Source organism: Monodon monoceros, unplaced genomic scaffold (assembly GCF_005190385.1).
Source record: "Monodon monoceros isolate NGI ecotype Baffin Bay Population unplaced genomic scaffold, NGI_Narwhal_1 Super_Scaffold_5, whole genome shotgun sequence".
NCBI lineage: Eukaryota > Metazoa > Chordata > Mammalia > Artiodactyla > Monodontidae > Monodon > Monodon monoceros.
Window position 1 is genome coordinate 94199137 of NW_021703782.1, and position 22983 is coordinate 94222119.

General features: G+C 44.4%; 1 protein-coding gene across 1 annotated transcript; it reads right to left on the bottom strand.

Moving 5' to 3' along the window:
* Positions 1-839: 839 nt before the first annotated feature.
* Positions 840-21083, bottom strand: TNFSF15 (TNF superfamily member 15). The gene is made up of 4 exons (XM_029203638.1): positions 20640-21083; positions 6212-6254; positions 5211-5258; positions 840-1756 (listed from the first exon to the last, which is right to left on the bottom strand). Exons 1-4 carry the CDS (start codon positions 20862-20864, stop codon positions 1302-1304), a joined length of 771 nt encoding a protein of 256 aa, XP_029059471.1. The 5' UTR covers positions 20865-21083; the 3' UTR covers positions 840-1301.
* Positions 21084-22983: the final 1900 nt, after the last annotated feature.

Genomic DNA, 22983 nt, shown 5'->3' on the forward strand with positions numbered 1-22983 from the left:
ACAGACGGGTGGATTCCTCCTTTACAGACAAGTCAACAGAGGCTAAGAAAGCAGAAATGCCTCTCCAACCCTTGACATATGAGTGCAGAAAACTCATACAGATTAGAGGATATGAACTCATTGAAGCAATGGAAGGACCTTCTCAATGTTCAGCCTCTTCTTCAGGAAAGATGCCTTGGCTGGGCTGATTAGCCAATTCCACATTTAAATCCCTTTGAATATTTTAAGAGAAAAATACCCATATAACGCTCTGCATATAAAGTTGTGAATCAAACCTCAGAGCAGATCTCAGTTAATATCTACAGATTTGGGGACTGATTTTCCCCCCCCCCCCCCCCAGGGAATAAGTCCATTGTCTCTTGGCATCAGTCAAGTTTGTTACATAATTGGTCTGTTAGCTAGAACTCTGTCTTCAAGTTTTTTGAGTGACCTAACCAGCTGGTTATATTACATAGTCAGGAGAGCTTCAGAAATCTTCTGTAACAGTGTCTGATTTGTTAGAACTTAGAATTAGTCCTTGGAATATGTAGAGCGATATTTGACCAGAAGCCATCTAGTGGTATTCATATACATTTGGGTAGAGTCTGTCTCAAGTCTTCATAGTGTCTTTTGGGTTAAGGTAGCACACACATAAAAGGCGCTCAAGAACACTGTTCTGAATAGATGCTATTGTTGTGTGTATTTCGACATACACATGTGGGAACTCACACTTGCTTGTTTTGATGCATGTGTACATAGTAAAGAGAAAGGTAGTTTTTTTCACTTGCCATAGATGGCGTGAAAATCAGTTTCTTTTTTTGAGAACATTTATGAGAAATATCAGCTCTCTTCATTTTTGTAGGCAAGGCATTAAAGTATGTGTTTAGAGGAACTGACGTAGGATTTTGCCTCTCAAGGGTTTACACTGTTTTCTAGGGCATTAGGTTTTGTTTTCAAGGTTCCTGAACCGAAGCAAATGCTTCATAATAAAATTGAACAGTATCTGGGCCCTCTGGTGACAAATGTGTAGTAGGAAGGCGTGGAAATGTTCCATTCATCTGGTGATCAGTGTTTTAATGTTTAGAAACTCACCACTCTTCCAAGAAACCATGATAATAGGTCTGTTCTCTTATGCCTTTTTCCAGTTAGTATTCTCATCAGTAAGGCACATAAAGTGTGAACTTTGGGCCCCTAAATTTCATGGCTTAACCACTGTCTCTATGGATGTTCCAAAAAAACCTTCTAGTTATAATTACATATGAATGAGGAAAATTAGGAGCTAAGAGGCAGAGGACCTTTACACAGTGACATCTGCCTTGCCACTATAGCAAGAAGGCTCCGAAGAAGGTTTTATCTTCTTTTGTGTAATCCACCAAAGAGATGTCACTGACGTTCACCATCAGCTTGTCCCCTTCATTCAGGAAGAACATGGCCCCTAGGTAGATAGGTTGGAACCAGTTGCTGCCTATTTCACACACTGACTTGGTCCCCATTAGGAGCTGGGTTGGCTCAGGGTAGCTGTCCGTTACCTTGGTGATGACCACGATGATTGAGTCTGGCTTGCTTAGTCGGCTCCCTTGGCTGATTTCACCACACTCGGATGTGGTCCCTCGGAATGTGACCTGGGAGTAAACAAAGTAGTCTCCCGACTCTGGGATCACCAGAAATTTGTTGGTGTAGTTCATCCGGTTCTTGGTGAAGGCCAAGCCAAGTTCATGTTCCCAATGCAGAGCTGGGAACTGATTTTTCAAGGACTGCGTGGGAGTTTGTCTCACAACTGCAAAGACAAGAGGGAGGTTTCATTTGCTTGTGTCAGAACCTGTGGAATTTGCTAAAAAGAGTCTTAAATCATTTTCAAAGAGTAAAGAGATTGGATAAAACCAACAGCTAACAAGTTCCTTGAGGAGGAATGAGTAGAGGATATGTGAGTGGACATACACATCTGTTCGGAGAGTAGCATCTTAGGTAGGTGACCTCAAGCAAATTGCTTTGCCTCTCTGAGCCTGAGTTTTCTTATTCGAAAAATTTGAATTTTTTCCTGAGCCCTGTGATCCGTGGAAAAGAGTTAAGGTTAAAAAATCTCCTTACTCCTCTGTGTTTTGGAAAACAGCTTACAACAAAGAACTCCTCTTCCCCAGTGACTTAGATAAAACTGATGGATGACCTCCCTTGTTTACCTGTGCCTAGGCCAGACACCAGACCCTCCCAATTCCCATTCTTTGCTTCATAAGTGATTAGCTGGACTGTTTTGTCCTCACTGATTCATCAGAACAAAATGTTTTTTAACCAAACTTCAGTTAAGTTTCTCTCCTTCCTCCAGGCCCCTGAACTTCGGCCCACCCTCAACCTGACCCTCAACCTGAACCTCAACCTGAACCAGCCTCCTGAAAATAGGCTGGCCTCGGGGTAAAACATTCTCTGAGCCTATCAAGCCAACCTTTCATCCCACTTCCTCACACCTGGTTCATTTCAGCTTTGTGTCGTCCTCTCTATAAAAGAAAAACCCTTTTAGCCTAACTCTTGAGACACTTGCAGACTTTATGGTCAGAGGTTCTCCTGACTGCAGTAGTCCCTCACCTCCCCTACTTCCCCACCTTGTGATAATCCTTTTGCTTAAAGTATTTCTTTACTAAGTGAAGATTTGCTTTTTTGATGTACCTTTCCTTAAAAAACAAACAAATAAGAAAAAAAAAAGGAAAGGAAAAGGAGATAATAATACCTGTGGAAAGGATTAAGAGATGGTTAATTTTTTTTTTTAAATGTGGAATTAGGAATATCCTCTAAACTACATTTACTTTTGTTAGGCTTCTGGTTTCAGTAATGCTCTGCTACAGAAAGAGGGCATTGCAGAGAGAGAGAGTCATGTTCCTTGTTACTCCCTTCCAATGCATGGTCCAAAGCCACATGAAACACAGGCAGTAATTAATAAAAAATTAGCATGCAGAACACCAGAGATCCAGAAGATTTTGTAAATGCTTCTTCCACATCAACAGGGCCAAAATGTAAGACAAAATATAATTGAGTTGTGGAGTGAAAGGGACTGGGGCTCCGGGCTTCCGACTCTGTATCATGTAGGTTCTTCTCTCTGAGTCTCATTTTCCTGTCTGTGAACTGGAGACAAAGCTCCCTTATAGTGTTGTTCTGAAGATCAAATGAGTGAAAGAGACATGGACATATTTATCATGATGGCTGGATACAGTCTTACTCAATACATATTTATTTTCTTTCCTCAAATAAACTAACGTCTTTCATTTTGACAGATTAAAAAATAAGCCTGTTTCATTTTATGTATTTTTATATGTTTTTGTTTGCATTATTTACAAGTATATGTTACATAGAACATATGAATGAATGCTTTTTATGAGGTTATATCTATAGCAGAAAAAAATAAATAGAATCACACCATTGATTCAAACCATTGATTTCAAATAAGATAACCTGCAGTAAAACTAATACTTTTCAGAATAAATGAAAACACATTTTAATTTCCTACAACCGCTTTTGAAATCCATAGCAATTACCATTATGTACCGCTGGCCATAGTTTTGGGATAGGTCATATTTAAGTAAGTGTTCAGCAAACTTCTCACCTGGTAATTGACCAAAAACCTGGTTCCTGGATTTTTCTAAAGTGTCTTTCCCATTGCTGACTAGACTATGGCTTCTTTTGCAATTATGACACATGTTCAGAATGTGTGTGTCTCCCCTGGCCCCTGCACTAAGTGGCCCCTGGAGAGCTCTGTTGCTTCTTTGCAAAATCTGTAAAGGGCATTTTTATTAGTCACCTCTTATAGTCTCTACTCCTTCTTTGTGGGTGATGCAATAGATTTACCAAATTCATCTCAGATGATTAAAAGCAAAAATCATGTATTTTCTAGACAAAGCAAGTTCTATTAACTTGGTATGCAATTAGGCCAACACAGCAGCAAGTAGGAGATTGGGTAGGAAGTATTTGTAATGGAAACAGTTGGAGTCAGTCTCAGATCTCAACCCTCCTAGTCCTGTGACTTGGGATAAGTGAATTTAGTTGTCTGAGCCTTAGTTTCCCCATCCTGTTTTGCTGATACGCAGATTAAAAGAGATCCTGGATGTAAACTGCCTACCACAGTGCTTGGTACATATTAAAAGCTCAGTAGAACCTAGATTCCTTTCCTCATTTCCACTCCCCCCATTCAATAGGAAAAGGGTTGGCATCTCCATACTCAGTTTCTAGGATTTTCCTGCCCAGCCTGTTCAATAACCCCCATTCTTAGAGGCAAGTGGTAAGTGATGGTGACTGGCATCTCCCTGGTCCTAATCCTCACTCAGGACTCACTGCAGTTCCCTCTTGGTCAAACGTTAAGACAGGTGTTGTGGGCCACAAGGATATCCCCTTGTGGGTTGCAGGTTTTCTTACAGATCAGAAGAATATGCTTATTTTTTAACTTTCTAGTTTTCCAATGGATTCAGCAAAGTTTATTTATTTATTTTAAAATTTGTGTTGGAGTATGGTTGCTTTACAATATTGTGTTAGTTTCTACTGTACAGCAAAGTGAATCAGCTATACGTATACATATATCCCCTCTTTGTTGGATTCCTTCCCATTTAGGTCACCACAGAGCACTGAGTAGAGTTCCCTGAGCTATACAGTAGGTTCTCATTAGTTATCTATTTTATATGTAGTATCAATGGATTTTTAACACGTATTTCTGCACTGTCTTGCTCTTTTCTCTGGAGTCATAGAGGTATATGTGACTCCAGATGTGAGGTGTCAGGAATTTTGACACTAGACTTGGGAATTTGGCCAACCGGTGATGTTAAGAGACTGCTCTTAATCTCTTTACATCAATGAAAATTCTTTAGAAATACCTACCTGAATGTAAGTGTCCAATAACTTCTTCAATGGACTCAATAAATTGGCTTAGGGGAGCTTTCATCTTTGACTAGATTCAAAATTACATGAATCTCTGAATCTGAGGAAAGCCATTTCTGAATGATTGAGTGTGAGAATGAAAGAGAAACAGTAGATATGGAAGAGAGCTGATAGAGTCTGGAAGAAAATGCCCAAGAAACATGGGGCTTTGGACACTTTGAGGGAGGAAGACATCTGAAGACCCTGACTGAGAGGAGGAGTCTGTTACCAAAGGGTGTGGTTTCCAGTTTAAAGCTACAAGAATGAGTTTTGGCAAACACTGAAAGAAACCTCAAGCCCAGGGCCCATAGTCTCCTGGAAAACACACCCAGAAGAATTACCTGTCAGGTGTGCCCTTGGCTTATCCCCACCGGCTCCAGGAGGTGCGTCTGTAAGGAAAGGAGAAAAATGCTTTCTATGAGTCGGAGGGTGATTGGAGTGAAGACAGCCTTTGGTGAGCTGCGTGGTGCCTGCGGCTGGAGAGAAACATTCCTCTCCTGCAGTTTGGTCCAGGTCTTTTTTGGGGGTGGGCAGGGACAAGGCAGCCTCAGGAGAAATAATCTTGAACACAAATGAACCTTGGCCCCATGACTTTGGACAAATTATCCATCCTGTCTGAGACTCTGCTTTCTCGTATCTAACACGGGTACATCAATTCCTCCCATGGATGATGGGTGCTCAGAACGATTCCTGGCACATGCTTGGTGTTCAGCAAAGCTCACCTCGCCTCTCCTTTGCTTCTGTTGGCTCTGTGGGAGCTGGTTGGCCTTTTGCCTTCTTCATAGTCCCTTTAACCATATCCACTGAGCCATCTGGATGTCCTAACAGAACTAGGTGGGGACTACTCTGTAGCTATATGACCTTGGCAAATCCCTTTCCCTCTCTGGACCTCTGTTTCCCTATCAGTTCTCCAGAAGGCCTCAGCATTTCCTTTTGGTTCTCAGAGATGATTATACTGGACAAGCGTGTTCTAACTACAGTGATAAAGATGATGTTATTGATGATAAAAGGAAAAATTATTGCATACTTTTGATGTGCTAGGTATTGTTCTAATATCTTTAAAGGAATTAATTAATTTAATCCACACTAACCCTGGGAGGTAAGTACTATTATAACCACTTTTATTGGTGAGTAAACTGACACAGAGAAAGGTGAAATTATTTGCCTAAAGGCTGTCAGCTCCACAGGCCATGCACTTGGCCATGGCACCATTTTGCCTTCTTAGTGACTGTGGAGGAGCCTCTCTTTTCCTCTGGGTCTGCATCTTAACTTCCCATGTATGAGACTATGAGAAATGTGCTTGTTCCCCACAAGAAAAGGCATAAAATATGAACACACTTACAAGATCGCTGATGTGAAGGTCCAAGCTCCTGTCCTTTTGGAGTCTATTGGGAAAGAAAGATATGGTTCATATTATCTTGTGGTCCTTTTGACCCCATACCCATGCAGCTGCCCATGTTATGGGCGTGTTTAAGATGCTGCTGCTACCCAGCCTCAGTACTCAGAGATAAGGGAAATGGGAATGAGAATATTGGGTTGATGGGAATCTTGCACCCATGCTCTCTTCTTTCATCTTCCAGCACCCCAATGACCTTTCTCTCTCCTATGCTTGTCTCTGAAGCTCAACTTTAAAGTTTTGTCCTGAGAGCTTTTCCTGTTCCATTCTAGGGCACTCTGTCATCTTATCATTTCTTCTTTTATTTGAACAAATAGCCTCACTTGCTTTATTTTCTTTTCTTCAGCACAATTTAAAAATTGGAACTGTTGCAAAAAGTGATACCAAAAAAGAAATAATGACTATGCTCTCTTTCTCATCAACCTCCACAATTCTGCCTTGTTTCCATGCAATATATGAAGACTTTTTTATTCTTGCAACCCTAGTTTGTGAGCCATTTCAGATACCACATGGTAGTTAAAGAGTAACTGCCTTGGGGGTAGACAGACCTGAATTTGAATCCTGGTTCCACCATTTATTAACAATATAATCTTGAGCAAGACACTGCCGCTCTGAGTTTTGGTGTCATCATTTGAAAAATGGGGATAATAACAACCCCAGCGATAGATAACTCCCAGATTTGAGATGAAGAAAATGTATGAGTCAATGCAAAGAATGCATGGAAAATGAAGAACCACCATTCACAAGACCTGCATATAAACTCAGGAGCAAAACCAAGCTCTTAGTTTAGGAATGACATCACTCTCTTACATTTTCCAATGTTCTCTTCTCTGATACAATTTTGACTCAACCCAGAGTCTTCTGATTTGACCCTCATAACTACACGGTCCCCGAGACCACTGATCCTCATGTCACCATGAACACTTGTCATTTTACATCTTAAAATTCATGTGTGTTTGTGTGCGTGTACTTGTGAATGAGAAATTGTATGTCCATGTGAGTTTGAGAGAAGACAGCTTCATCAGTGGAAGCGAGTATGAGTCAGTGTGTTTTTGCATCTGTGTGTCTACGTGTGTCTATGGTCTGGTGTTGTGTGCGTGGATTCTCTACATGCATGTGTGGTTGTGTGGATGCAGCTATGTCGTTGGTGAGTCTAGGTCTGTGAGCAGTCCTGTGATAACAGTGATCTTATTAGAGCCCAGACCACCAGGGTCTTTTTACTCCAAGACATGTTACCTAACCTCTATTGGAAGCCCTCTTGAAGGCAGAGATCTTGTCTTTGAATGCCTAACTGACTCTCTCCCCTTTCCAGTGCTCTTTTTTCCACTTCCTAATTCTGTTGATGGCAACACTACTGCCTCTCCTCAGTTACCAAGCCTGAAATTTCTTTCTTTCTTCTTCCGCAAACCCAAGCTGTCATTTCTATTTTGGAGTTTTTCTCATTCATGCCTCTACCCCAGGCCTCAGCACACTGCTCTCCGGGATTCTTCCCATAGGCTCCTAACAGAGCTTCCTCCACCTGGTTCCTCCTTTTCTTGAACCCATCTCTTAGCCTGCCTTCAGAGGGCTTTTTCTAAAGCATCACTTTGAGACACGTCTCTGTTCATAAACCTTCAATGGCTCCCCATAACCTTTAACACAGTCCCAAATACTTACGTTGGCATTCAAAGTGCCAACTGCCATCCCAGTCTTGGTACCTTCTATTTATCCTTCTCCAAGTTCTCTGTACTCCAGCCATGAGAGGCAACCACGGTGAGTGATTCAAGGGACATGAAAAAGGCAGTAAATGTAGCTACCGTTTATTCACTGAGTAGTGGCACTGGGCCGTGCTAAGCCCTTCACGTGCATTATGTCCTTCAGCCTGGCAGTGACTCTCCACGATGGATGCTATTTATATCCTCATACTGGAAATTAGGCTTTAGGACATTAAGAAACTTGCCCAGTGTCTTATACCTGGAAAGCGGAGGAGCAGGATTTTAACCCAGGTCAACCGACTCCAGAATCCCAAGCCCTCAGCCATTGCTCCTTATTACTTCCAGGCAAGCCCCTCATCCGCTGAGGTGGATGGATAAGTACTAGTGGTTCCCTGCACTCTGACAGTGGGGGAAACACAGAGACCAGAAAACAGGAACCTGGCCCGGAAGTGGGAGAATCAGGGGGGATTACACCTGAACTGCGTCTTATATATACTCGCAGGTATATAATACTCACAAGTATTAACCAGGTAATAAAGATAATGACCATTTCAGACAAGGCTAAAAGCTTGTGCAAGAGTAAGGAGGCCCAACAGAGCACAGGAGCAGTTGGGAAACTGCAAGTATTTCTGCTGCCAAGTGAATATATTATACGCTTTTAGCATAGGGTCATGAGTACCATAGTCTTTGAAAACCTAAACCCAGTCGACATGACTACTTATCCAGCATCAATAACGTTGATGAGCTTGGGAGGTGGAGAAGCAGCCTAGAAATGGCCTTATTCTGTAGACTGTTTCCTTACTTGCTATTGACAGAGCTGACAAAGGACTCGATCCTTCGGCAAGGCAGAAAACTGAAGGTGAACTCTCAAAAAGAATTTGGAAGAGCCTGGTTGCATCCCCTTGTGTAGGAAATGGCTGCCTTGGTTGGCCACCTTCTACTTCATTTAGTTCTCTGCTGAGAAACCTTCTTGAACATCCTACTTATTTTTGTCTAAGCAGACCCTCAGCTAAGAGTCTGGAGCATTTCTTCTGGCTCAGAGTCCCATTGTCATTAGCAAGAATTTGAGAGTGAACACATTTCCTTATTTGCTCTGCTGGATTTCTGTAACTTGGACACATTTTATTTTCATATATGGATGGATGTGTGTGGGTTTTAAGTGGCCCACCTGGAATACTACTAACCATCTGGAGGCTAAGATAGTGCCCGTTGGCAGGTTTGAAGAACACAGCATTCCAAGAGTCTCCACGAAGAACATCAGCTGGGACCCTGTTTCCAAGAACAACATCTAAAGGCTTCCATTGCTGTTTCTCTTAATAATCCCTCTGTTTATCATGGGAGGAAGATTATTGTGATAAGCAGGAATGAATGAAGAGGAGATTTGAGAGGATGAGCTAGTAGGTCTTTGAGGAAAGGTTTATGCATGTGAGCTGGCTCAATGCCTGCTCTTAAGATGGTTGCTTATAAAAAAAGTCAATAAATGGCTTACTGTCTTCCAACTCTGACTCATGTCCATCACTTCTGATTATTCTGGGATACCAAGGAGATGATGGCTCCCGAGAGATGCTGGTCACTGCAACATTAGCTTCCAAATCTGAATAGACATGGAGTCCAAGAACACCCCTGAAGAACGTGATTTATTTCCCCTTAACTACCTTCTCAAATCACTGGCTGAGAACCAGGGTCCAATTTTATTTCCCCTTCGGAGCATTCATTACTCCCTCAAGTGATATGACTTATTTGTATGCTATTGATTTTCTCTCTCTAGCAGAATTCCAGCTGCCTGTAGAATTCTGCCTGTCTTGCTCACCACTATATTTGTAGCACCTCAGACGGTGCCTGGCACTCCCACTGGATTATCCATTTGGCAAAATACACTGATGCTCAGGCACCAGTAAGACAGGCAGAAAACAGAGCAGAAGATGGAGTAAAATTCAGCTTCAGTGACTGTAGCCAGAGTTTTACAATTAAGAAAACTAGGAAAGAGACCCTTTAATTTTAGAATACATGCAGAGTTTTGAGTTTTTGTTTAAATTTAAAAACGTGATTATGTAGAGGTGGGTAGCCATAATCTTTTAGTACTGGGGCCTCCAAAGTTTTTCATCAGGCTCCGCTTGGAGCGTAGCCACGGCTCTAGAAATGTTTGTTGAGAGTTGTGACAGTTGGCCAGGATCAGAGCCAGAAAAGGCAAATGTGTCTGCCGACGGGCATACATTTTAGTGGGAGCATGGGTTGCCTGCCACCCTGGTATTTATTAGCCCGAGCAAAGTAAGCTGGTGCTTTTCACCCCTTAGTTTTATAGGTCAGGGAATTTTCAGTCTCACTTGATTTTATTTCCTTTTTTCTTCTTGCTTTTTTTTGGGGGGGGGTGGCTGCCTATAGATTGGTAAACCCCAACTCAAACTAACCATGACCTATTACTTTAAGCGTTTTCGGAATTCTCTAATACTTCCAACAGGGAACAAAGAGGGATGGAGGGAAGGAGGAGACCACTGTCTAGCTGAGGGTTTCCCGGTGCCAGGTCCTTCTGGTGTTTGTGCGGGCTTCTCAGCTGGTAAGTACCCCAGCTGCTCCCAGAGGAGGCTATCATCTGACTATAGTCTTTGTAAGCCAAAGGCAAAGAGCACGTGAAAGGCCTGGGAGCTGAACCTTTAGACCAAGTACAGACTGGCACGTATCAGGAGCCCCATAAACATTAGCTGACTACATAATGGATGAGCCTGAAGCGATGTGGTCTTTGAGATTCTCTTATTGGCATTTCCCCAGAAAAATCCCCTGAGCGTATTTTAACTAATGACCCATTTAGCCTTTCTCCCATATTCTGTACTCTCTCTCTAGTATATTCATAAACAGGAAGAGATAGCTATTTCTTGCCGTCATAAATGCCACAATTGCAAAGGCATAAATGTTTTATGATCCATAACATCCTCCCAGCACTTCTAGGAGAAATACACAGACATTTGCCTTTTCCTCTTGCAATTTCCTGTTTGTACTTGCACAAGGATAAATCCAACCTGGACGTGTTTGATTCCAAGGTTGTTTCATTTCATCCACCTCTACGGTGCACTGGACGGTGGTGTTGTTTTTTTCCCCCAGATCTTTATTGGAGTATAATTGCTTTACAATGTTGTGTTAGTTTCTGCTGTACGACGAAGTGCATCAGCTATATGTATACATATATCCCCATATCCCCTCCCTCTTGAGCCTCCCTCTCACCCTCCCTATCCCACCCCTCTAGGTGGTCACAAAGCACCGAGCTGATCTCCCTGTGAGATGCAGTTGCTTCCCACTAGCTATCTATTTTACATTTGGTAGTGTATTTATGTCAATGCTACTCTCTCACTTCATCCCAGCTTCCCTCCCCGCCCCCATGTCCTCAAGTCCATTCTCTACATCTGCGTCTTTATTCCTGTCCTGACCCTAGGTTCTTCATAAACTTTTTTTTTATATATTTCATATATATGTATTAGCATACGGTATTTGTTTTTCTCTTCCTGACTTACTTCACTCTGTATGACAGACTCTAGGTCCATCCACCTCACTACAGATAACCCAATTTCATTCCTTTTTATGGCTGAGTAATATTCCATTGTATATATGTGCCACATCTTCTTTATCCATTCGTCTGTCAGTGGACATTTAGGTTGCTTCCATGTCTTGGCTATTGTAAATAGAGCTGCAATGAACATTGTGGTACATGACTCTTTCCGAATTATGGTTTTCTCAGGGTATATGCCCAGTAGTGGGATTGCTGGGTCATATGGCAGTTCTATTTTTAGTTTTTTAAGGAACCTCCATACTGTTCTCCATAGTGGCTGTATCAGTTTACATTCCCACCAACACTGCAGGAGGGTTCCCTTTTCTCCACACCCTCTCCAGCATTTATTGTTTGTGGATTTTTTGATGATGGCCATTCTGACTGGTGTGAGGTGATACCTCATTGTGGTATTGGTTTGCATTTCTCTGATGATTAGTGATGTTGAGCATCCTTTCATGTGTTTGTTGGCAATCTGTGTATCTTCTTTGGAGAAATGTCTATTTAGGTCTTCTGCCCATTTTGGATTGGGTTGTTTGTTTTTTGATATTGAGCTGCATGAGCTGCTTGTATATTTTGGGGATTAATCCTTTGTCCGTTGCTTCGTTTGCAAATATTTTCTCCCATTCTGAGGGTTGTCTTTTCGTCTTGCTTATGGTTTCCTTTGCTGAGCAAAAGCTTTTGTTTCATTAGGTCCCATTTGTTTATTTTTCTTTTTATTTCCGTTACTCTAGGAGGTGGGTCAAAAAGGAACTTGCTGTGATTTATGTCATAGAGTGTTTTGCCTGTGTTTTCATCGAAGCGTTTTATAGTGTCTGGCCTTACGTTTAGGTCTTTAACTGGACGGGTCTTTACATGCAACACTTAGAGTGGTACAGAGCAAAGAATGTGGTGTTTGCAGCCCAGCAGATGTGGAAATCCCAGCTCTATTATTTCCTAGTTGTCACTTAACCTCAGTAAGACTCAAGTTTCCTCATCAATAAAAGTAAACAATGGGGCTTCCCTGGTGGCGCAGTGGTTGGGAGTCCGCCTGCCGATGCAGGGGATGCGGGTTCGTGCCCCGGTCCGGGAGGATCCCACGTGCCGTGGAGCAGCTGGGCCCATGGGCTGTGGCCGCTGGGCCTGCGCGTCCGGGGCCTGTGCTCCGCGGCGGGAGAGGCCACAGCAGTGAGAGACCCGCATACCACACACACACACACACACACACACAGAGTAAACAATGATTCTTTCCTCCCAGGACTGTTGTGATGGCTAGAAAGAAAGACCAGACGCATAGAGTGGATAGCCAATTCACTTTCCTTCTGTGTTTGTGCTCAATCAATCCTTGTGGTATGTGTTTTTGGTTCCATATACCTTCCCCTTGGTCCCACCACTGTAGTGGTAAACAGAAGCCACCTGTGTGTCTCTTTATGACCAGTGGCACAGAGATCATTTCGGAGCTCTGGACGGCTTCCCCCTTCTCCCAACAGGAGGGGCCTCCTCAGTCCACAGTTTGCTTCTGGACTCCTGCCGTTCCACAGTCTCCAGGAGTTTAGGGAATGGGATATCCCTCCACCCGTTCATACTCCATGCTTGTTGCCGCTGTCAGCTCCTGGGCCTCCTTAAGGACACCAGGCTGGGAGATGACCTCTTATAGCCACGGTGTTGCGGCTGCTGGGCCGCCTGTGGTCTGTTAGATGAGGAAGCTGGGGTTGAGCGATGTGCGTGTTGATTTTAAAGGGGGAATGAATGGATCGTGGAATCACCAGCCAGGAGCTGCAGCGGAGGTGTGGGATTCACTCCCTGCTCGCTTGCCCTCCCTTCATTTCATTTCGACAGCGCACCCTCACCTTCTCTGGATTCTCTGCCCTTTGCCCCTGGCCTGACCTTGGGAGTGAGCTGGGCTTCTCCTCCTGCTGTGCCCGGGCTCCCTGAGGCTACAGCAGAGGCAGCCACTGCGTGCTCAGTGTTTTGCAAAGGGGCTTATCGTTACCGTCCTCATCCAACAGAGGGAATAGCTTGAGTGAAATAAAAGGCTCAGATGTGGAGTCTGTAGAGAAGTAATGTCTGTGGAGCATCTACCTTATGGCAATAGCTTTCCGGACTTCTCCTTGCAGAATTCTCAGCAAAATGCTATGAAGAAAGTGTGTTACACTCCCCATTTTGTAGACAGGTAGTATGACTTAGGGAGGTCAGGTACCTTGTGCATCTCTCCATCCTTCTCTCCAACCGGGGAATGCTTAGTGAGTGCCTCTGTATGCCAGGGATAGCTAGGTGTCCCCAGGGGAGGAAGGGAACTAGCATTTATGAGCACTTACTATGTGAAAGGCATTTTCTAGGGTATCATTTTTAAATCCCCCTGACCACCGCCAGCAAGTGAATAATTTGCTGGGTTTATACTCAGAGGCACACTAGCGTAGTGGTTAGGAGGAGCATACACGTGGGTTTGAATCCCAGTGTCACACTCTGTGTGACTTTGGACATGTGGTTTCGATTTTCTAAGCCTGAGATTCATCTTCTTTAAAGTGGAGATAACAGTAGTACTTTCTTCATTGTGCAGTTTCAAGGATTAACTGAGATGATGCATGAAGTACCAACGGTAAACATGTAGTACACGTGTTATACGCCAGACCTCACATTAAGAACTTTATATCATGATCTCATGTACTCTTCTCAAAACGCTAAATATGAAAAAACTTAGAATGGAGTCTGATATATAATAAATTATTATGAGGCCACAGTTGTGATGTGGTGGGGCCATGGCTTTCCTTCTAATCTGTGTACCTCTGAAGCCTGAGCTGGCCTCACTGTGGGGTCCTGCTGGTCTGGATGGAAACCAGGGCGTCTCAGGGGAATGTGTAGGAGAAAGGAGGTGCAGGGAACAAGGACTAGGAGCCTTGCGTGGATTTTCGGGAAGGGTCGAAAGTGAGATTGGAGGGGACCAAAGAGAGGTGAGGAAAATGTGTGCGGATGATTCTAGAAGTAGGACTTGGAGGGAAGGACAGAGACTGACAGTGGTGCAGCCCTGGGAAGCAGTGCCTCCCTTGGCGTCCCTGACTCTTCATTGCACAGTGCTGAGTCCCCATTCTGTGCTGGGCTTGGGCGGGGAAGACAAAGGCCTGGCCTCTGGGGACCTGTGGGCCAGAGCGGGGGCGGTGGACCTGTCCTGAAGGCAATGGATGCCACTAAGGACCAAAAGAAGGCCCAGGCCATGGTCAAGTGCAGCCGGTAAAGGATGGATTGGAGCGTGGGTTGAGGGTACAAGACCAGGGTGGAGAAGGAGGCATGAAGATAGCTCACAAATATCAGAGACCAAGAAAAGCCCTCCAGTGCCAGAACCTGCTCTCTGGACTGGTGATGGCAGATTCCAGGGCAGCTGCAGAATTCGTTCTCTTTGACATAATTTCCATGAGCAGGGAAGTTCCGAGAACATAACTGTTACAATTGCTAATCCTCCACCCCCTGCCAGATACTTGAAGGGTTTTATTTCTAATTATCTCTGTTTCGTACATTAAAAAACTGAGGCCAGGAAGCTTAGGTAACATGGCTAAGAAGTGGCTAAGCCAGAAATCAAACTGGGTTTGAACTTTTGACCCATGGTTTTTCCACGTTGCAAATCTATCTAGCATTCTCCAGGAGTCTAAAGATCCTAAAACATTTTACTGTGTCGCTCTCTCTCTATTTTATATATATATATATATATATATATATGTATGTATTTTAAAAATATATATATATGTATTTCTCTGTATAGGTAACATATACATTTTGTACAAAAGGATATAGGTTCAAAAATGTGTCCCCATTTCCCTTGTTACCCAGCCACCCAGTTTCCCCATCTGGATGCTAACAGAGTTACCAGACTCCTTGTTCATCTTCCTGAGATAGTCTATGCCTTTATAAATACATTCATATATATTAATGTGCATTATTTTTTCAGAAAATGAAGTGTTTCACATTCTACATGCTGTTATGTACTTTGATTTTTTCACTTAATATACATCTTCAAGAAATTCCCCATCCTTACACATAGAGATGCTTCATTTTAATTTTCCATTGCATGAAAGGACCATGATATATTTAATCGATGCTATATTTATGGTCACTTCACCTAAAGGCAGTTAACCCAACCTTCTCAAATCTAATTTTGATTTCTGCTCTGCAACTTACTGGATAATAAGTTTGCATGTTGAATCTTTCCTTACACAACCCCTGAAGGAAGAGTCCAGTTTAAAATATTTTTTAACAGTCCTGGTGACCGTTTTTGTTGCTGCTAATAAAATCCTGGAACATTACTCACAAGTTGCTGTTGCTTTTCCACAGCCTGTTCTAGGGACCCAGCAAGAAAGGACTTGGTCCTGTTTTCCGGTAGAACGAGGCCAGGCAACATAGAAATAGTATCTAGTTCTAGGTCTGCCCCCAACCTGCTCTGTGACCCTGAACTTTTCCTTCCCTTCTCTGATCCTTGGTTTCTTCAAGTGTAAAACGAGGAGATTAGACTAGATCAAGGGTCAGCAAACTTTTCCTGTAAAGGGCCACATAGTAAATATTAACTTTGCAGGTCATATGGCCTCTGTCACAAATACTTAACTCCTCTGTTTAGTGTGAAAACAGCCAAGGCAGTACGTAAGCAAGTGGGTGTGGCTGTGTTTTAATAAAACTTTATTTATAAAACATGCAGTGAGTGAGATTTGGCCCATGGGTCATAGTTGCTGGCCCTGGGACTAAGGGCACTTCCATCTCTTAATTTCTATAAATCTGTGAAGAGCTTTTCCACTTAGGGGAAAGAAAGGGACAAATACCCAGCTAGTGCCCATATTGCAAGCACTTGTGAGGGGCTTTATAGAGATTCCTTAGAATCCTCACTGCACTTCAGTAGGGTGGGTATTATGGGAAGACTGAAACTCGGGGAGCTTCTGTACTTTGCTCCCTCTCTTCCTTTCAAGTCCTTTTGAGCCTTCTCTTCTCAAGCCTCAACTCCCTCCTAAATTAGAGTAGAAAAGATTCTCAGGGATGCTGGCCTCCTCTGGTTGCCACAAGGATGGAATGAGGAAGTCCCTTAGGGCAGCCCTGGCAGAGGGAACGGCCCCGCTGAGGACCGGGGACAGGAGAGCACTGGAGTCCTGAGGGAACTGAGGGAAGCCGGGGTGGCTGAGAGGCCAGAGGCAGGAGAGAAGGGAAAGGGGTAGAAGATGAAGCCACAGAGGTGACACAATGCAGTGAAAGCTTCCAAAGAATAATTTTGGCTCCTGTGTGGAGAATCAAGACCAGGCCCATCTTTACAGAATTTCCTGTTTCACAGAATACTCCTGTTTCCTGTCCTCCTCAACACATGAGGGTGATCCCCTCATTCATCCACAAAAAGGGCAGATGGAAAGTATTTTCGTTGATCGAGAGCTTGACTGTGGTTGGGGAGGAGGTGGAAGGGAGGCAACAGGGAAGCCGAGAGAAACCGGATTTGCCAACTGAGACTTGACTCCGTCCCTCCCCGCTGTGACCTTGGGTGCTCACGCAGACGCTCTCTCTCCAAGTTCCTCGTCTGCCACATGCCACTGCTCACCGTCTTACTGCATCTCTGGGTTGGTGTGAATATCCAGCGGGATCATGTTTGTGAGAGCTCTCTACGAGTCTGAGGTGGGAGCTCATATCATGTCGTCATTATTGTCATTATTATCATCAGCTTATCCTCTGCTGCTGCCGAGCCAGCTCTTCAGGCCTGTGAATGTATCTGAAGGTCTGTGTGACCCTCCTCTCTCAATTTTTCTTGTGTTAGGATTGAATTGCCTTTTGCCTGGCCACTGTGGGAATGGAAAACTCATTCCATAAACAATCTCAGATTCCACGGATCTCATGAAGGCTGTGGGCAGAAGAGGAGGACTGTGGGGCTGCGTGCGGGAGGTGAAGAGGAGGGGGGAGCAAGGCTGGGACACGGGGGAAGCGGGTGTAGGTGGTGGCGAAGGTGGTTATTGGCCCCTAGGTGAGTCTGGGGGAGTCCACTCGGGCAGATCACAGTGGGGCTTTGTATTTGCAGGGCTCGTGGAATGTTCCAGGCTTTGAGGGAGACAGATCTGAGTTTGAGTTCTGGATCTAGGTCTTACTAACTGTGGGGTCTAGATCATAAGAACAAGTGCAAATGAAAAATAAGAGGCTTAGTTCCCCCTGTTGAAAATAAGGGATGAGATTTCTTTCCCTTCCTTTTTCCTAGAGCATTTAGGTTAGAAAACTTGTAAGTACTTTCTTCTTGCTTTGAAATGTATTTAAATCCTTTTGAAGAACAGATAGGCCTTTTCTTCCCCCCCTGCCCCTGTGACCTGGGAGCATCTCTCTGAAATGTGAACACCAGGAGAGGTAATGCCCCCACCTCCCAGTTTCTGTAGGAAGACAGGTGCCTAATTTAGGTGGGCACCTTGCTCCAATTTGCCAAACTACCATAAGGAAATTAGAAGTTGGTTTTTCCCCTGGAGAAAGCCAATTACCTAACACAGATGGTCACTTCAATTACAAGAAGTTTGGACGAACTCTGCGTGACAAATGGTGCTGTCGAGTCCTGTTACCGCGTACTTGTAGCTCTCCCCACATTCCCAACATATAAACTGCTCCTGAGCATACCTTATTAGTGCTGTCAGAGAACTGATATTAGTATCTTTTTTTGGTAGAAAGAGAAACAGACTCCAAAAAAAAAAAAAAAAAAGCCATGTGCTTATTTACACAGCTGGAGGTTATGGAGCTGGGAGTCAAACTCAGGTGACTAATAAGAGTCCTGACATTTCATTGTTATGTCCCCAAGCTGTCCCGGTGACCTGGTTTTCCCACTTGAATCCCATCTTCTTGCATCTCTTTTGAGCTGGTTATTGTCTGTTAGCCCCTGCGGATCCACTCTATGCCCTGAGCCCTCACTGACCTCCTGGCACACTTGCTCCTTGGCTCTTTTGAGCCCGGCTTCCAATTGAGTCTGGCCAAGGGGATGAGAGGCTGGGGGCAGACTGGTCAGAGTTTTCCCTCGCTGCTTTCTGTTCCCTCCCTGCTGCTTTGGCAGATGGCCTTCCTCAACTCAACCCTCAGCTCCTCCAGGCAGGCCCTCTCCTACGTTTTAGGTCTCCTTGGGTTCCTCTAAAACTTTTCCCTCTGTTTGCCTCTTCAGGCCAAGGGGTGGTGACCAGCTTCATACTGTTGGTAACCCCAGGATGCTTCCGGCCCTGCGGTTCTCATTAATCTGTCTGCAACTCAGTAAATTGACCTTTCTTTGAACTCTTTAAGCATTCTTACTTAAGTCTCTTCTTTGAATGGGCCATGTGTTTCTTTTCAGTACTCCCATTGTTTCATGTGCCCCAGCCTTAGCCCCATTTTCCTTTCTTTGTCTTCTAAGTTATATAGCTTGGCCAAACCACAGCTCCAAAGGTCCCCATCACAGAATGGGGTATTGGCCTTTGCATCTCTTTTTTTTTTTTTCCGGTACATGGGCCTCTCACTGTTGTGGCCTCTCCCGTTGCGGAGCACAGGCTCCGGACGCGCAGGCTCAGCGGCCGTGGCTCACGGGCCCAGCCGCTCCGCGGCATGTGGGATCTTCCCGGACCAGGGCACAAACCCGTGTCCCCTGCATCGGCAGGCGGACTCTCAACCACTGCGCCACCAGGGAAGCCCAGCCTTTGCATCTTTTGAGTGCCTGCAACAGGGCAGGCATGCAGCTCCTTCCCTCGAGGGGCTTCCTGGGCAGCGCCAGCTTGTGCTTCACACTCTCTTCCTAAGCACATCACTGGCCTCCACTGTACCGTGGCATCGCACCTGATGGACTTCTAGATCAACACAACATGGGCAATCTCAGACATCGTTTGGGGCAGAGGGAGTGTTTTTCATCAGAACGCAGGAGAGCTCAGGTTATTGGAAGCCACTTAATGCCTCATTCAAGAACAGCCATTTCTTTCTGGCTAAAGAGGGACTGAGTCCAGAATGCTGACTGCACGCTGCAGTTTGACTTTGTTGGAACCAGCCCCATGGCGGTCTAGGCATCACAGCCTGAACCCCCATGCCCTCCCATTCTCCTGTAACATGAACAGCATTTCCAGTTGTCTGCGTATTTCTACATTTCCTGAATGATGGCATGTGGCCATGGATGTTGCTGTCTGAATCTCAGTCTGTTGGCTGACCCTCATGGGTGGTGAAAGTTACACATTAACCATGGCTTGCTCATGGTCTCTGCTTTGAAGTTGCCAGCAGTGCTTAGAAAACAGGTTTCCAGTTAAACCAACTGAAAAACCTGTTTTCCCCTCTGGAATTTAATACTTTGGACCGAGGTTAAATTGCCTACCAGAGATTATGTAGGAGAGTTGTTTTTGTTTTTTTTTAAAGGGTATCCCTTGAATGACACATTCAGGTTTTAAGGTTTTTGAAGTTCCTAGTCTAGAACTATGTTTTCCCCATCACCTGTCAGCACCTGCCCACCATTGCACCATTGTTCTCCCTAGACCCTGTATTCTTTTTTGACTAAGCTCCCTGACACCCCACCCCTACCAAGACCAGAGAGATAAATAATCAGGTAGGAGATTCTTTCTTGAGCTTCGAAAAAGAATATTTCTAAACCCAAGAAAGGGGAGTTGATTGAATTATAGCATCTACATACATAAGAGTACAATACAACCATCTGTATCATCATGCTGCTGTGAGTTTACTAACAACAAACAAAACCATAATAGGAGGCTCAAAACGATCCCACCTGATTAAAAAGTATGGAATTATATATCCCCAAATGTTAATAATGGTCACTCTAGGCGGTTATGGGTAATGATAATTATCTTCTTTTCCTTATCTGTGTTTTCTACCTTTTTTCAATGACTGTGTATTAGTTTTGTAATTTAGTTTTTTTTTAGTTTTTCATTTTTTTTTAAAGAAAATGAATGTTCCCAAATTATCAGTGCACTATGATTATAATTATCTCAAATAAGTGGCTTGTGGTTGTTTCCATATAAACCTAAAAAGGCACAATTCATCCCCCAGAAATACTGAGAATAAAAACCAAATTGGAGTTCTCCACCTTTCACATTCTACCTTTCCTTTGCATATGGAAGCAGGGACCATGATGGACCAAGAAGCTCTGTCCAGAGCTGCGATAGCGGCCAGGTGGCCCCAGGGGGTCTGCTGATCCCCCAGGTCACTGCGGAGTCTTGCTTACCTGAAACACACAGGCCTCTCCTTGGGCCCGGAGCTGGCCAAGGAGCAGGTAGGCGGTGAGTCCTGCCAGGATAGGGAGCAACACGAGGCAGCAGGTCAGAGCGCAGCGTGCACTGTTGCTCCTGGATGCTAGCCCAGCTCTGGCCTTGGGCCTGCAGCCTCCGTCCTCGGGCAGCATTTCGACACTGGCTGTTTCCCCAAAGCCCGGCCCTAGATCCTCTGCCATGCCCCTGATGGTCCTAGAGTTGCCTCTAACTCCTTGAGAGCAGAGAGACCCCCCATTAAATAGAAGCCCAGCTCTCACAGTGGGTGAATTAATCACTGCCTACTCCTCCCCCTGCCCTCCCCCCTCCACTTTCCACAGCACACTGTGCCCCGCCCTACCCTGCTAGGGAATGCACCGCCTACAACAGAAACCAAGTTTGGTTTAAGAAAAAAAAAAGAGAAGGAGAGAAGAAGAGGAAAGCTTTCCCAAGCATATTTATATATACAGTGTGCTCATGTGCACCTTCCTTCACTTACAGAAGGAAGTTAGGAAAGTCCCTGGAGGAGGAGAAAATAAATTCATCAAGTCAGTGGGAGGGGCCAATGAAAATATACCTGCTCCTTGAACTGGAGGCCTGCCAGTGTGCCAGTCTGGGGAGTGTGCTTCTTCCGGAAGTGAAAGTGAGTATGGGTGGTGTGGCTTGCAGACTGGGAGATGGAAACCGCGTTTGCACCACCAGTTTGCTAAGTGCTGCCAAGCCCTCTGTCTTTTTGAGTCTCCTAGGAGCTCGTTCCCATTGCACAGATGGGACTACTGACGTTCTGGAAGGAGAAGGCACTTGCCCTAGGTCAGCCAGGGATTAAGACGGACTAGCCAGGAAGAGGATCTAGTTTTTCCAAATCATGGTTTAAGGTTCTTGCCTCTACTGCACGGTTGCCTGTGAAAGGAAAGCGTATTTCTAGCTTGTGTTGACCAGTTGCCTGAGGAAAGAGTATGCGGTCATAGAGGTGACTGTCTATAAGGGGAGGACATTGACTTCTACTCTCTGATGAGTCCAAAGTTGACTGAGCCTACAGTTGGGTGTGTACGGGGACCACAACATGTAACAAAGGCTAAGACTGACTAAACGCTGGCTTTGGGCCAGTCACTCTTCTGAGTGAGTTAAATGTATCCATGAAATTATTCCACCCTGAGATAATCTTTTGACATAGAAATGTTGTTATTTCCACCTGACAGATGAGGAAACTGGAGCGTAGAGAGTACGCAGTAAAGCCAGGCTTGGAACTGGGGCAAGCTGGTTCCAGAGCATCCTGATTATTACGCTATATGTGATGCTCTACAGTGCACCTACACAGATACCCATACCCACTCTACCCGGAGTAGGTCATCCCTTCCAGTTAGGGGTTGGGAGGCTTCCTAGAGAAAGAGGTGGTATTGGAACAAGGTCTTGAAACTTAGGGACGGTGATAGTGGACAAGAATAGAGGGCCCTGCAAAAAGATGGGTTACAGAAAGAGGAAAGCTTAAGGATGTCCTGTGGCATGTGGTAGAAACCAGTCTGACTAGTGCCTCCATTCAGTGGCTATATCTGCTTATATCGTAGCCTAAACCCTTCAGGCTACTTGGAAAAGCCTTTCATGACCTGCCCACCATCATCCCTCCTCGGCGTCCAGCTCTTCTCTTACTACGTTCTAAGCTGCAGTTTCTCCAAATGCACTGTGGACTAGCTGCACTGTTATATCTGCTGTTCCCTCCACTGGGAAATCTTCCATTCCTTTCCTTTCATATCACCAAGCTCCCATATTTTTTTCAACTTCATGTAGAAAACTTTCCTGCATCTCCCTGCCTCCAAGATGGGGTGAGATGCTCATCTATGTTCTTATAGCTTCCCATTCTTCCTCTGTGATTGACTACTTCATACTAGACTGTGATTGATTGTTTTTCATCACCCTGATTAAGGTAGAAAATCTAAGAGGGCAGTCACAAGCCTTCCCTGTAGCTTCTAACATAGTAACTGTCACACAGAAGACTCTTAACCAACATCTATTGAAATAAGCATCTAACATATTTTCAAAGAATTCCAGCAAAGGATGATTTTTTTTGTGTTCCGTGGTTACCCATTCTTGGTTTAACAAATCAAATAAGAAACTTTTCCTTGAAACTAACCTAACTCTTTGCTGTTGTAACTTTTAAACACAAAATCACACTTAACATCAAATCATCTTGAAGGGATTTACAAATGTGTTCTTACCCTTGTATTTCTTTTTTAGAAAGTTGGTGTGCTTGATCAAACCAGGGTCTTAAAAGTGGTAAATGTATGGGTTCAAATGAAGAGATATGTATTATCATCCATAATGTAA

Coding starts and splice junctions, on each gene's coding strand:
- TNFSF15 (XM_029203638.1), bottom strand. CDS start 20,864: ATGGCAGAGGATCTAGGGCCGGGCTTTGGGGAAACAGCCAGTGTCGAA. Junction 6,255..20,639: donor GAGAGGCCTGTGTGTTTCAG/GTAAGCAAGACT, acceptor CTTTCCCAATAG/ACTCCAAAAGGACAGGAGCT. Junction 1,757..5,210: donor GCCAAGGGCACACCTGACAG/GTAATTCTTCTG, acceptor TTGTCTTTGCAG/TTGTGAGACAAACTCCCACG.